The sequence below is a fragment of the Aotus nancymaae genome, unplaced genomic scaffold (genome assembly GCF_030222135.1).
Source record: "Aotus nancymaae isolate 86718 unplaced genomic scaffold, 86718_ANA_hifiasm-v0.15.2.pri h1tg000018l, whole genome shotgun sequence".
Classification (NCBI taxonomy): domain Eukaryota; kingdom Metazoa; phylum Chordata; class Mammalia; order Primates; family Aotidae; genus Aotus; species Aotus nancymaae.
Genome location: NW_026988430.1, coordinates 23,933,130 through 23,949,341, shown reverse-complemented (window position 1 = coordinate 23,949,341; position 16,212 = coordinate 23,933,130). Strand labels below are relative to the sequence as shown.

General features: G+C 39.7%; 1 protein-coding gene across 4 annotated transcripts in view; it reads right to left on the bottom strand.

Annotated features, from left to right (window-relative positions):
- Positions 1-16,212, bottom strand: part of AATF (apoptosis antagonizing transcription factor) — a 119,860-nt gene that overhangs the window by 58,776 nt on the left and 44,872 nt on the right. For all 4 annotated transcript variants that reach the window (XM_012445474.2, XM_012445476.2, XM_064378443.1 and 1 more), the window contains exon 8: positions 15,357-15,440. In XM_012445474.2, coding sequence (XP_012300897.2) covers positions 15,357-15,440 — 84 coding nt within the window. The remainder of the gene's footprint in view (positions 1-15,356; positions 15,441-16,212) is intronic.

The following is a 16,212-nucleotide window of genomic DNA, read 5'->3' as shown; positions in this document are numbered from 1 at the left end:
ATTTAAGGAAACCTTTTTTTATTTTTAATTTTTTTAAATTTTTATATATTTTTTAAGAGACAGGGTCTTGCTCTGTCACTCAGGCTGGAGTGCAGCAGCACAATCATAGTTTACTGTACAGACCTGAACTACTGTGCTCAAGTTCCCACCTCAGCCTCCTGAGTAGCTGGGACCACAGGCGAAAGCCACCATGCCTGGTTAATTTTTTTACCGTTTATTTGTTATAGACGGGGTCTCACTATGTTGCTCGGGATGGTCTCAAGCTCCTGGCTTCAAGCAATCTTCCCACCTTGACCTCCCAAAGTGTTGGAATTGCAGGAGTGGGCCACTATACCCAGCAAGTTATACTTTCTAGTCAATACTAAAAGTAACAACGTACGGAAGGTGCTATTGTTTAGATTTTCCAAGGGTTTCCACTTCAAAAATTCTGCCCATCGGTCACTAGATGGATGTCTTGGGTGGGTACCTCCCCCTCCATTTATAATAAAGGTAGGAAGAAGGGTTATAGATCCTCTTGGATATCAGCTCAGCTACTATTTTTTAGCAATCCTTATTTAGCAAGGTTTCTTTTACTATACGATATGTCATTTGTGTTTAAAGAATAAAAAGGAAGTCATTCTGAACTAGAGAAGAATTCACAAGAAAGCAAAAGGGCAGTACTAACTTGTATTCTGTAATTACGTCCCTTAAGAACCAAAAGCCCAGCTGAAACTAATCTCTCCCTGTATTTCCAGCATTCTCCCTCTAGCATTCAGATGCCAATAATTCTTCAGCCTCACCAGAATCCATAAACCATCAATCCTGCTATCTTTTCAGCATCCCTCTTCCTCTCCTCCTGGGCTCGCTTCCCTCCTTACTCAGGTGAATGAGATTCCAGAATCCATCGGGATAATCACCCTTGATATACTCCCTGAACTTCCTTGCAAGCTGTCCCTTTGTTGTACAATCCCTTAAGGATAGGTGTATTTTGGAATTCAGAATGTTTCGTATTTTAGAAAGGTAACACATTGCATATGTCAGAAATGTGTCAGCAGAGTCTGGGGCAGCACCCCAAAGTCAAACACAAAATTTCTGTAGCAAAATACATATTCCCACATAAAGGGAATAAATAAAGCCTATACATAGCTTCATGTTCATTCAGATCAGGTGCTGCTACCATAATAGTTTGCCAAACTTAAACAAAAGCTATGAGTTTTCAGATTTTTAATCTCAGAAGTGTGGGGAAGGGTTTATTTACCTGTACTTCCTCGGCAAAACCCCAAGCCATGTTAAATCTCAGTACCTGCATCCACATGGATGAATGTGGTGAGAGAAAAGACGAGATCTTGCAAGCCGGCCTCACTCTCGTATCACCAGTAACCTTCTGTGGGTTTTTTGGGCTATCTGACAGTGCAACTACGACTTCTTAGTCCATTCACTCTCTGAGGTAACTTTTTCTTACCCTCTCTTTTCTCAAACCCCCATCTCCTCCTACATCTTATCACTCTCAGCTCCTTCATTCATAAAAAATAACAAAAATAACACAGAGGTACTCACATGAGGACTCCGCACACGCTCTCGGCCCTTACCTCCCTGCAACTGTGTTCATATGTCCTGCCTTCCCTCTATCTGTCACACCAACCCCTCTCTACTTAGGTACTGACCAGAAGTTCTTACCTTTTTCCTGCAATGTCCATTTTTCCCTCTCTACAGGATCATTTCCATCCACGTACAAAATACATCTCCTATCTAAAACTCTCAAACCTTCCAGCAGCTGTCCCATTTCTCTATTTCTGTACAGCAAACCTCCTCAAAGTTGTCTATACTCACTGTCTCCAATTTATTTCCTCTCATTCTTTTGTTTTTCAGATGAAGTTTCGCTTTTGTTACCCAGGCTGGAGTGCAGTGGTGCGATCTCAGCTCACTGCAACCTCTACTTCCTGGGTTCAAGTGATTCTCCTGCTTCAGCCTCCCAAGTAGCTGGGACTACAGGCGCGCGCCATCACGCCTGGATAATTTTTTGTATTTTTAGTAGAAACGGAGTTTCGTCATGTTGGCCAGGGTGGTCTCCAACTCCTGATCTCAAGTGAGTGCCGAGATTACAGACATGAGCCACCACGCCTGCCTTCCTCCTATTCTCTCTTGAACCCTCTCCACCACTCTACTAAAAGAGTTCTTGTCAGCTAGATGCAGTGTCTCACACCTGTAATCCCAGCACTTTGGGAGGCTGAGGCAGTCAGATCACTTGAGATCAGGAGTTATAGACCAGCCTGGGCAACACGGCAAAACACCATCTCTACTAAAAATACAAAAATCAGCCAGGTGTGGTGGCACATGCCTGTAATTCCAGCTACTGGGGAGGCTGACGTGGGAGGATCATTTAAGCCTGGGACGCAGGTTTCAGTGAGCCCCAATGCACTCCAGCCCTGGGGACAGAGTGAGACTCCTCTCAAAAAAAAAAAAAAAAAAAAGTTCTTGTCAAGGTCACCAATGGCTTCTACTGGCTAAAAGCAAGATCAATTCTTTCTCTCAGCCCTCGTCTTACTTGATCTACCTGCAGCATAAAGATTTACTCCTGTTTTTTCCTAAATGTTTAATAGTTTTAGCTCTTATTTTTGGGTCTATGATCCACTATAAGGTAACTTCTGTGTAGGTGTGAGGGAAGGCTCCATCTTCATTCTTTTGCATGTGGATATCCAGTTGCTCCAACACCATTTATTAAAAAACAAAATGAAACAAAAAACTGTTCTTTTGCCCACTGAATCGTCTTGGTAATCCTGGTGAAAATCAATTAACTATAAATGTATTCCATTGATCTATATGCCTAGCCTTATGCCAGTACCACAATGTCTTGATTACTGGAGGTTTGTGGTAAGTTTTGAAACTGGAAAGTGTGAGTCCTCCAACTTTGTTCCCCCCTGCCCAAGACTGTTTTGGCTATTTGAGGTCCTTCCATTTCCATACAAATTTTAGAATCAGTTTGTTAATTTCTGCAAAAAGAGAAAAAAGGCAACAGGAATTTTGATAGGGATTGTTTTGAAGCTTTAGATCAATGTGAGGAGTACTGTCATCTTAACAATGCTAAGTCTTCTAATCCATGGACATGGGATAGCTTTCCATTTGTTTAGGTCTTTAATTTCTTTCAGCAATATTTATAATTTTCCATATGTTAAATCTTTCACCTTCTTGGTTAAGTTTATTCCTAGATATTTTATTCTTTTAGATGCTACTGTAAGAATAATTATTCTTCTAATTGCCTTTTCAGGTCATTTATTTCAAGTGTATAGAAACACAACTGATTTTTGTGCATTCACTTTGTATCCTGCAACTTTGCTGAATTCATTTATTAATTAGCTATAGTAATTTTTTGGTGGCTTCTTTAGTACCTTTTTTTTGTTTTTTTGAGATGGAGTCTCGCTCTGTTGCCCAGGCTGGTGTGCAGTGATGCTATCTTGGCTCACTGCAACCTCCACCTCCCAGGTTCAAGCAATTTTCCTGCCTCAGCCTCGCAAGTAGCTGGGATCACAGGTGTGCGCCAACACGCCTGGCTAATTTTTCTATTTTTGTAAAGATGGGGTTTCACCATATTGGCCAGGCTGGTCTCGACTCCTGGCCTCAAGCTGATCCACCCGCCTCAGCTCGCAAAGTGTTAGGATGATAAGATAGGTGTGAGCCACTGCACCCAGCCGGTACTTTCTATACACAGGATCATATCATCTGCAAATAAAAGATAGTTTTACTTCATCTTTTCCAATTTGGATGTCTTTTATCTCTTTTTCTTATCTAACTGCCCTGGCTAGAACCTCTAGTATAATGCTGAATAAGTGGCAAGAGCAGATATCCTTGCCACTATTCTTAGGAGAAGCATTCAGTCTCTGGTCACTGGGTATGGTGTAATTTGTGGTTTTCATAGATGCTCTTTTTTTTTTTTGAGACAGAGTCTCACTTTGTTGCCAGATGCCAGGCTGGAGTGCAGTGGCACGATCTCAGCTCACTGCAACCTCCGCCTCCCGAGTTCAAGCAATTCTCCTGCCTCAGCCTCCCAAGTAGCTGGGACTACAGGTACGTGCCACCATGCCCAGCTAATTTTTGTATTTTTAGTAGAGACGGGGTTTCACCATGTTGGTCAGGATTGTCTCGATCTCTTGACCTCATGATCCGCCCGCCTCGGCCTCCCAAAGTGCTGGGATTACAGGTGTGAGCCACCGCGCCCGGCCCTCAGATGCTCTTTATCAGCGTGTATAATTCTTGGTGCAGGGTTGTTTGCTAGTATTTTGCTGACTTTTACATATGAGTCAGCAATTCTTTCCTTCTTTCCCTCCCTCCCTCCCTCCCTCTTAGTATTTTGCTGACTTTTACATATTGGTTTGTAATTTATTTTCCTCCCTCCCTTCTCTCCCTTCCCTTGCTTCCCTCCCTCCCTCCCTCACTTCCTTCTATCCCTCCCTCCCTCCTTCCTTCCTTCCCTTTCTCTCCTCTTCCTCCTTTCCTTCCTTCCCTTCTTTCCTTCTTCCCTCCCTCCCTCCATCCCTCCCTTCCCTCCACAACCACAATTCACTACAGCCTCAACATCCCTTCCTCCCTCCCTCCCTCTCTTTTTTCTCTCTCTCCTTTCCCTTCCTTCCTTTCTTTTTCTATCACAATTCACTGCAGTCTCAATCTCCCAACCCCCATCTCTCTCTCCTGTTTTCCTCCTTCTCTCCCTCTCTTACTTCCTTCTCTCCCTCCCTCCTTCCTTCCCTTTTTCTCTCCTCTCTTCCTCCTTTCCTTCCTTCCCTTCTTTCCTTCTTCCCTCCCTTCCTCCCCTCTCCCTCCCTTCCTTGCACAATCACAATTCACTAGATCCTCAACATCCCTTCCTCTCTCTCTCCCTCTATCTTTTTCTCTTTCTTTCTCTCTCCCTTTCCTTCCTTCTTTTCTCTTTTTCTTTCTTTCTCTTTATTATAATTCACTGCAGCCTCAACCTCCCAACCTCAAGCAGATCCTCCCACCTCAGTCTCCCAAATAGCTGGGACTACAGGTAAGAACTACCATGCCCGGCTAGATTTTTTGCTTTTTATAGAGACAGGGTCTCCCTACGTTGCCTAGACTGGTCTCAAACTCCTGGGCTCAAGCAATCCTCCTGCCTTGGCCTCTCAAAGTACTGGGATTACAGGCATGAGCCACTGTGCCTGGCCTATATTTTCTTTGTGATGTTTTAGTCTGGTTTGGGTATCAGGATGATACTGAATTCACCTTTTTTTGTGGGGGAGGGGGTTGGTGAGAGACAGAGTTTCATTCTTTCAGGCTGGAGTGTAGTAGTGTGATCATAGTTCACTGCAGCTTCAAACTCCTGGGCTCAAGCGATCCCCTCCTTGAAACACTTTCTTTACATGCAACCTGGAAAATTACTCTTCTTTATTCTCTCTTACCTCACTGGTTGCTCCTTCTTGATCACTTTTGTTGCTCCTTCCCATCTCCCCAGTCTATAAATGTTTGAACGTCCCAGGACTTGGGCTTTAAATTTCTTCTCTTTTTCTCTCTACCTTCATTTTCTAGGTAATCTCATTCAGTCTCACAGTATTAATAACAATCTATATACAATCTATATGCTGATGGCTCACAAATTTATACCTTCAGCCTGGACCTTCCCATAAACCCCAAATATATATATATATATATATATGTCTCCCCTCAACAACTCCACATGAATGTGGCAGAAGTATCATAAACAATATAACTAATCTGTAACCAAAATAAAGCCAATATAGGTCCACAGGGGTTGGGAGGAGGCAGCAATATAACCAAAACTGAGCTCCCGATTTCTCTTCCAAACTAGCTTCTCTCACCGTTTTTTTCCATCTCTGCAAATAGCAACTTAATACCTCCAACTGCTCAGACCAAAACCTTAATAGTCATTCTTGACTACTCTCTTTCATATATCACATACAATCCACCAGCAAATCCTCAGCTCAACCTCCAACACAAATCCAGAATCCAACAACTTCTCTCTTCCAAAACCACTCTAGTTTAAGCCACTGCCATTTCTTGCCTGGATTATCACTAGAATCTTTTAATTGGTCCCCTGTCTACCACCCTGTCCCGTATTCTCTTGTGTCTACTCTTAACACAGCCATCAGTGATCCTTTTAAAATATGAGTCCAATCACGCTATTCTTCTATATTCAAAATCCTTTGGTAGTTTCCCATCTCAGCCACATCCAAGTGCTCCAGTGGCCTACGAGGTCTCATAGGACCTGGCCTCCCATTACCTCTGATTTTCTCTCCTACCATCCTCTTTCTTGCCTTCTCCCACACCGTTCCCCAGTGACTTTGGCCTCCCTGATTTTCCTGGAACATGCTAGCCTCGGTTTTGCCTCAGAGTCTGTGCACTTGCCATCATCCCCTTTGTCCCTAATGCTCTTCCCCAGACACCTGCATAGCTCTGTTTGTCACTTCCTCAGGTCTCTGCTCAAATATCTTTATCTCCTAAACACTCTAAGTGAAAACAGTCACCATCGCTTCCCTATCCTAGGGCTCGCTTTTACCATACCCCGTTTCATCATTCTCTACTGCATTTGTCACAATGTAGTTCCCTGTTTTATCCTGCCACTAAGCTAGAATGAATGCTCACGAGGGCAGGAACTTTGTTTTCTTCCAGCCTGTAACAGAGTTCCAAGAGAGCTTTCTGTGGTAATGGAAATGTTCTACATTTGCACTGTCCAATAAAACAGCAACTAGCACATGTGGTTGCTTAGCACTTGAAATATAACTAGTGTGACTGAGGAGTTGAATCATTTATCTTACTCTTTTTAAATTAACCAAAATTTAAATCTACAGTCACATGTGGTTACTACATTAGACAGCACAGCCTAGGACAGTAGTTACTAATAAATACACAGAGATACTCAAATAATTGTTGAACGAATGGAAAGAAAAAAGAAATATGACTTTTTTCATCTTTAACTTTTTATTATAGAAATTTTCAAACATCCATAAAGGCAGACAATAGCAAAATGAACCCTCTTCTACCTACCATCAATCTGAAGGTTCTTCTACCCTGAAATAAGTATCAGTGGAAACCAACATCTCAATCTGACTTCCAACAATGATTACATTCTTGGAAAATATGGAATTTGTATTACCCAATGTTTATGTCAAATAGCGCCTCATAAGGCCTTTTACACGTTGTAGAGAAATTACTGTAGAATTAGATCATGCGTATGTTGAGGGGTAAACCAGTAAGCTAATGAATGTTTGAGGCATGTTTGTAAGAAAGCTAGAGAACCACATGTGCATTTTTATATAAAATACCTGATTGCTCTTTTCAACATTTGTTTTCTCCACCTTAATTTTACTGAAGTCACATTCTTAATTTTGTGACTACAGAGAATTAGAGAGATCTTCACTCTTGTTAGGTAACACGAATTCTTTGGACAGGGATTTTGGTCTTACTAGCCTTTATAAACCTAGCATCTGGCATAATAAAGGTGTTCTCTTGTTGCTGTTGTTGTTGTTAGAGACAGGGTCTCACTATATTGCCCAGGCTGGTCTTGAACTCCTGGACGCAGGCTATCCTGCCTTAGCCTCCCAAAGTGCTGGGACTATAGATGTGAGCCACCATGCTTGGACTAATAAATGTTAACTGAATAAAGCTTACAATGGCGTAAAAGTGATACTTGTGAACTGTCAGAGTGCTAAAAGATACAGCAGATCTCAAATTTCCTAAACAGATAGAGATTTGAAAATTAAATGTTCAAAGAATTTTCAAACTTGTCCAATTAGAAGGGACTATAATGTGCCAGAAAGAAAATCAAACTGGGAGCGAGAACACAGGTTTCAGTGTCCTAATTCACTAAGTGGGTAATCTTACAACAGTCACACACTTCCTTCAGGCTCCATTTTCCTCACTTGCAAAAAGAGAGTTTGGACTCGATGGTCTCCAAAGATGCTATCCAAATTATAAGTTACTGGGATACAGGTGGTATTTAGTTACGTGACCAAGTTCTTTAGTGGTGATTTGTGAGATTTTGGTGCACTCATCACCCAAGCAGTATGCACTGCACCGTATTTGTAGTCTTCTATCCCTTGCCCCTCTCCCACTCTTCCCTGTGAGTCCCCAAAGTCCACTGTATCATTCTTATGCCTTTGTGTCCTCATAGCTTAGCTCCCATATATCAGTGGGAACATATGATGTTTGGTTTTCCATTCCTGAGTTGCTTCAGTTAGAGTAATAGTCTCTAAGCTCATCCAGGGCACTGCAAATGCTGTTCGTTCATTCCTTTTTATGGCTGTATAGTATTCCATCATATACATACACCACAGTTTCTTTATCCACTTGTTGATTGACAGGCATTTGGTTGGCTCCACAATTTTGCAATTATGAATTGTGCTGCTATGAACATGAGTGTGCAAGTATCTTTTTCGAGTCATGACTTTTTTTTCCTCTGGGTAGATATCCAGTAGTGACATTGCTGGATCAAACAGTAATTATACTTTTAGTTCTTTAAGGAATCTCCACACTGTTTTCCACAGCAGCTGTACTAGTTTACATTCCCATCAGCAGTGTAGAAGTGTTCCCTGTTCACTGCAACCATGCTAGCATCTACTGTTTTTTGATTTTCTGATTACAGCCATTCTTGCAGGAGTAAGGTGGTATTACACTGTGGTTTTCATTTGCATTTCCCTGATCATTAGTGATGTTGAGCATTTTTTCATATGTTTGTTGGTCATTTGTATATCTTTTGAGAACTGTCTATTCATGTCCTTAGCCTACTTTTTGATGGGATTGTTTGTTTCTTTTCTTACTGATTTGTTTGAGTTTGTTGTAGAATCTGGTTATCAGTCTTTTGTCAGATGGATAGATTGTGAAGATTTTCTCACAATACATATACATTTTTGAAGATGCCTGTAAACTTCCCCTTTCTTTGCTAAGTCATTTTTTTCCTATACATTACTTTTAAAGGAGTAACACATTAATACCAAGACCTCATGCCTACTTTAGTGAAGAGGTAATGTCTCCATTTCTTGAGAAGTGCCAAATTCTGTACTTGAGGCTGCTAAAATACTGCTGGGATCCTGTGTTTAATTTATACTCAGTCAGCTGACACTGGGCTTATTAGTACAAAAAGGGTAATTTTGGCCACATATTTGCCTAGCAAACTCTCCAGGTATCACTTGTGTTTGAAAAAGTTTCTTCAATACTTCTAAGCCAATTCTTATCTCGTTCCTTGCTAGCCCTGTAAAATGTACTGTTTTAGGCTTTGTTCTGAGGTTTTACCTTTGTTTAAACAAAGTAGTAGTACTAAAGTCATGCTCTGATGTTTTTTAAAGCAAGAAAGCCGAAAGAAATGAGGGCCAGTCGTGTGCACCTTACCTTGACTTTCCTGTTTGATGAAATTTCTAGACTTTGCATTTAAAATGTGGTTTTTTCTTCCTGTTCGTGCAGCTTCCACAATAGTGAGCCCAAGCTAGCAACCAAATGCTAATAGTGATGCCATACCTGTGTCCAAACACTGACAGATATACAATGGCAGCGCTGTTGGTGGAAAATGTCTTAAAGAAGCAGAAACTACCATGTAGTTCCAATAAAATTCTTATACATGGTATATAAAATAATCTTGCAGTTATTAAAACTGGAATTTAATTGGCCCTCAGTAGGTATTTTCTTTGAGTTTTTTAAAAACACCATTACTATGCCCCCAAAAACCTAATTCCATGCCATATCTTCAACCATAATTTCAATTTTAAATTTTCATTTATGTATGTATGTATTTATGAGACAGGGTCTCACTCTGTAGCCCAGGCTAGAGTGTAGTGGTATGATCTTAGCTCACTGCAGCTTCAACCTCCTGGTCTCAGATAATTCTCCCACCTCAGCCTTCAAGTAGCTGAAACTACAGGCATGCACCATCACATCCAGCTAATTTTTTTTTGCTTTTGTAGAGACAAGGTTTTGCCATGTTGCCCCTGCTGGTCTCAAACTCCTGGGCTCAAGTCATTCACCCACTTTGGCCTTCCAAAATGCTGGGATTATGGGTGTGAGCCACCATGCCTGGCCAATTTTAAAATTTATGTACTTCATACATATGTCCTCTCTAAAATAATCATAAATCTATGTGTAATAAGCTTCACCAAACTTTTAAGAAACACTATCCAGATCTCAAATAACAGCAATATTTTAAAATAAAACTAAAAACAAAATACTGCCCTGAACAGAAGGCATATATTATCCAACAACTCATTCATAGAGGCAGGTTCAAATCAGACTTTAAAACATGTTATTAACCATCAGTTGAACCACTGGAAAGATACATGCCAATAGTAAGAATATTATCCTGCCAGATTGGGCGCCGTGGCTCACAGCTGTAATCCTAGCACTTTGGGATTTGCTTGAGCCCAGGAGTTCAAGATCAGCCTGGGCAACATGGTAAAACCCCGTCTCTACAAAAAATACAAAAAATTAGCTGGGTGTGGTGGTGCCTGTGTATAGTTCGAGCTGCTTGGGAGGCTGAGGTGGGAGGACTGCTTGAGCCCAGGAGGTTGAGGCTGCAGTGAGCTGAAATCACACCACTGCACTCCAGCTTGGGCATCAGAGTGAGATCCTGCCTCGAAAAAAAACAAACAAAATAAATACATAAAAACAAAAACAATATAAAAAATATCTATCACCATTAACATAAGGATAGCTTGAGACATCTCTTATTCACACTGAAATCTAAATGCATACAATTCCACCACATCACCTGTCCATATTAATCACTCACCAATTAAATTAAAGTAAACCATCTTGTCAGAAAGCCTGCCTCTTCTCTATTTCTCAACATTATCGACTTTTAATAGTTCACTGAATTAGTAATTACTTGTTTATGGCATTATCCAATGTCTTAGATACAAAAGTTCAGCATGTGGCAATGTCAGTTATAGACATGTCCTGATGGCAAATGAAAGAAGAAATTTAACCCATCAAAGTGGTCATCAAAAGAGCAAAACCTATTATGCCTTTCTCTAGACACTCCTGTCTAGATTCAAAGTGACAGGACAAACCAGATCAAAACTAAACAGAGCTAGAAGCAACATACAAAATCCTAATGAACCCTTGGAAATCCAGGTATTGATCTGTCGACATCTAGGCTCAATTAGTCCTTTTAGAACAAAATATCTCATGAAGTGACAAGAAACTAATTTGTGATCTGGGATATGAAAAGAATAAAACCAGTCACTTTATATAGCTTATTGCTAAGTGCAGGTATATCACAATATGAGGATCTTGTGAGGATTAAATCAAGACACATGCCAAGTACCTATCTACTTAGTCCAGGGGCTGGCACACCACTAGTACTTAGCAAATCCTGGTCCTTCCCTGATTCTTTAAAAAAGATCATCTGTTGGTTTTAAAACAAAACAAAACAAAACAAAACAAAACAAAAGCCTTAAATGGTGACACAGACAACATATCTGAAGAGAACTTAATGTTATAAAGTAGCAGATAGGATCACGACAATAACAAACAGATACTGAAAACGTTTCTGAATGGCTCATCCTTCATGGTCATTTACAACCTTCATGTTTTGTGAAATTGCCTTTAGGAACGAGCTTTGACAAGAAATAGGCCAAATGTAAAGTAATTCCGTTTGGAAGTAAAATCCTGCAATGCTTTTCTGCAGCAGGGGAACAGTTCCTCTCATAAAACCTTTACCACTGGCTATACTTCACACTTTCAGCAATTCCAGTTTCCAAACTGGTAACAAAACTATAAAGCTAATTTTTTCATTAGAATTGTTAAGTAACAGAAGTTCAATAAATCACTTGCCTTCTAAGGAAAAAAATTACTTTGTAACACAAAATACTTTTTCTGGTTCTATGAAAATAAAGCTTACTTATTCACAAACTGAAAACCGTAATACTACAGTGAAATCTGTTTATGGCTGAATAATGAAATATTTAAGAAATAAAGGTATGGAAAGAACAAGACTTGGTCTAAGAAATCCTGAGATTAACTACCAGTGTTGCCTTCTACTCTATGATATCAGAAAGTTACTTCTCAGGGTCTCAGTTGCTTCTAAGGTTCTTTTCAGCTCTAAAAATAAGATTATTTATGATATCAGATACTATCTTCTATGGCCCACATACATACATATGCATGCATATGTAAGTTTTCATATATGAGAAACTCATTATGACCACGTTAAAAAACACACAAATGAAAACTCATATGCATACACATACACACACACACATATACATGTACCACTGTTAAATAATACAAATATATTTTAAAAGTTATAGTAACTTAAAGCCCATTAAGAAACAAAGAATAAAACTGTGAATGAGTACGTGTGTGTAGAGGGGGAGTGTTCTGACCCCACACATCATTCTCAGTAGTTAGGGCATTTACCCAGCTTCAAGACACCTGAATTAACCAAGTAAGCCTTTAAACCCTTACAATGGAACATTAAAATTCAATGTGGCTATAATCTCTTCTTTACAAAACATGAACCCAAAGAGTCTGGCTTCAAGTATGGTTTTTAAAAAACTGAAATGTATTATATTCACCACCCGGCTCTTCCATATGACCACTTTAAAAAAAAACCACACACACACATACACAAATGAAAACTCACAGGCCCATTGTAATATATTGAACCATTTCTGAATGCAACACTTAGCTCAGGCTTACTACTCTAACAAATAAAGGAAAGCACTTTATGAAGCCAATTTAATTGGGAGGTGACAGAAAACATACAGCCATTTTCTTTAGCCTTATCATTGAATTGGCTTCAGCTCCAATCTCTGGCAAATCCCACTCAAGAGAAGAAATTAACCAGGTCAGCAGAACAGGTGCTACCTTGTGTCTGTCAAGGGCCTGGCATCACCACAATTACTTGCACACAATGAAGCAGTAATCTTTATAGATCATCTCTCCCCAAGAAGCATATTGGGGAGTGGGGAGGAAAACTGAAGGGTAGAGGGAGTGGGAAGAAGAAGGGGAATGGGAAGCAAAGAGAAAAGGCAAGAAAAGAAAATGAATGTGCAGCTGCCTTGCAGCTCAGCAGATGTCAGAATGTGATGTACGAGGCTAGGATAAGCTGTCGTAGCCTGCTGCCAAAGAGTGGTAAGTGATTAAAGCCTGCACAGTTCTAAGCACCATATTTAGAATCTGCAGGGTTTCAAGACTTGCACCCATTCCTTGCTGTGCTGCCAGATGTTGGCAACTGGTCCAGTTCCTACTGACTCTGCATGGATGGCAGCAGTTGGTGTAGCAGCAAAGCAATCTGGAATACTTCCGGAGATGCTGTACATTAACAAGTGTCACCCATCATTCACCTTTACAGAAGGCTGAAACAACTCCAATTTGCTGCCACTTCCCTCTTGGGAAACAGCCAAGATAAAGTTGTGCCTGGCAGCCCCATTTGTTTCACTCAGGTGTTTCAGCTGCCTTGCTGACCTCTATTAGTTTAAGTTTTAATTTAGATTAACCCCAGCACCCCAATTAACCGGCAAGGGGAAAAGCTAAGATGTGACTAGTCATAACTCTGAAATCAGAATTTATCGAAGTTAAAATTATTAATTGGGATGAAGGGCCAATCAAGTAATGCTACTTTTTAAACGGACCTCCAGGCAAATAAAAAAAAATCTTTCAGAGTATGGATTGCCAATAGAGGCAACTTCTCCCCAGTAATTTCAGTTTATTTTATTAAGCCTATTTAATTTATGATGCACTTTCCATCGAACAATGTACACTTCAATTAATGAAGACTGGAACATTTTTGATTGTCTCCCGTGATCTCACACAATTATACAGCATTAATATCCCGTATCAGGTACTTCCTTAGACACTCCAGAACAAAATAGAGTTCCTTACTCTTCTGACAAATGAATATAATGAGAGAAGAGGAAAAAAGAATCAGGACTTCTGACAGGGAACAGCGGCAGCCACACCAATCCTTTTTCCTATACCCTCTCATCATTACTTTTAAGACTTACTTATGGCAATAATTTTATCAAACATTACAGAATGAGTTAAAAAATTAATAGAAAGTCAATCTTTCTCTTTTTAGGGCAAAACCAGAGGTATCCCCAATATAGAATTACTTGTTCTATATTGACTTTACATGTAATTTTCCTAAGAAGTCCCTTTCTTCATATCTATATACACAGTACAGCAGTCATGGCTAAACCCTCAACAAGCAGTCGCAAATTATTCGGCAAAAGTTAGCACATTAAAAATTTGACAGAGAAAAAAATTATCTTGATAAACAATGGCTGAACAATTAACTGGCATATCACTGCTGAACAGAGTCCTTGATTCTCCACTAAGCTAGAAAGGGTACAGCAAGTTTAACATACTCTCTATTAAGAAGTATAATTTAGCTGGGCACGGTGGCTCACGCCTGTAATCCCAGCACTTTGGGAGGCCGAGGCGGGTGGATCATGAGGTCAAGAGATGGAGACCATCCTGGTCAACATGGTGAAACCTCGTCTCTATTAAAAATACAAAAAATTAGCTGGGCATGGTGGTGCATGCCTGTAATCCCAGCTACTCAGGAGGCTGAGGCAGGAGAATTGCCTGAACCCAGGAGGCGGAGGTTGTGGTGAGCCGAGGCTGTGACATTGCACTCCAGCCTGGGTAACAAGAGCGAAACTCCGTCTCAAAAAAAAAAAAAGAAGTATAACTTATCAAGAGACTCAGGAATACAGGAAGTTATTTCAGTTCTTTAGAACAGCCCGAATGTTTAGTCTATCTTAACAGTCTCCGGCAGGCATCATTAAAAAGAACAGCATGCCAGCAGAGAGTAATGTCAGGGAAAGAAGTGAGGGAGTCTGTGAAAACATATTGAGAACTGGACTCTATTTCAACTTCTACCAGTTCTGTCTTCAATGCGCTATACTCTTATTATAATCAACGGTTGCAGACATTCTCAGTACATACTTAACTGACTTCAACAGGCACAAAAAGACATTAAGAACAAGATTTAACAGTAATAGAATCAGTAGTGCAATTCAAGAACTCTGGGATCCCAGCCCTCCAGTGCACGTCCCATTCTAATAGTAATGAGACAAGAAACCAAACACCTAACAAATCCTCCATCCTCAAAAATGGCTCAGAAAGAAGAAACCACTTGACTCAAAGAAAAACCTAAAACTGTTTTACAGACAATTTACACTGAAGCAACAACTAACAAAGTAACTATAGCTATTTTCATTTCAAAGGGAAAACATAAAATAGAAGAAAAGCATCAAATCCACAATGACACCATAAGTCAATTTTGAATGTGGGCGTTCTAATCACTGTCTGACTCTATCCTTCCAAAATAAGCAACGTTTTTGTTCAGAGAATTCTACAAGCTGCTTTAAAATGCTAAAACCTTTTGTAACGAGAGAGTGTATAAGTCGCACCTGGTGGTAAAAGTCATCATCATCAAAGATTTCTTCATCCACGTCCTTCAGATGAGCATTGGCAGGGGCTTGAGGAAGGATCTCCTACATTAACAAGGAGTAAGAAAAGAGTGAATCCCAGTAAGGCTATCTAACTAATGTAGCTACTATAAATAATATGTAGAATAGTCAAAGCACTGTTTTCCTTAAGATATAAAAAGTTCTTAAAATTAAAAAATGAAACAGTCCAATATAAAAACAGGCGAAAACACTAACAGGCAGTTGACAGAAAAAGAACCATAAATAATCACATGAAAACATGTTTACCCTCATTCTAATTAAGTATGTGTAAATTAGAATGAGAAGATACCATTTTTCACCTCTAAGAATGGCAACACTTAGTACTAAAGAACACAGCTGGAGGGACTGGAAATTAATGCAGCCTTTTTGGAGGCAATTTGGCAACATCTATCAGAATTCGGTGTCTTTTCTTTAACACTTCCACTTCAACAAATCTACCTACATGTTTATACGAACACATAATAAATGTACAGGAATCTTTCCTGTAGCACTGTTTCTAAAACTGGAGACAACATAATATCCCTTGTTGAATAAATGATAGTGCATATCCATAAATGGAATACCCTGCAGTCATTAGGAAAATGAGGTCGATCCCTAGGTAACGAATGGAAAGAGTATCTAGGATACATTAGATTTTGAAAGTTGCAAGACTTTAAATATGCTTGTAGTATTTTACATATTTATACACACATAAATGTCTATTTCATTTAGTTAAAAAAGGCAACCATATATATATATATATATTTATTTATTATATAGTTATACAAATAGAAAAAGACCAAAAACTTGTTACAAC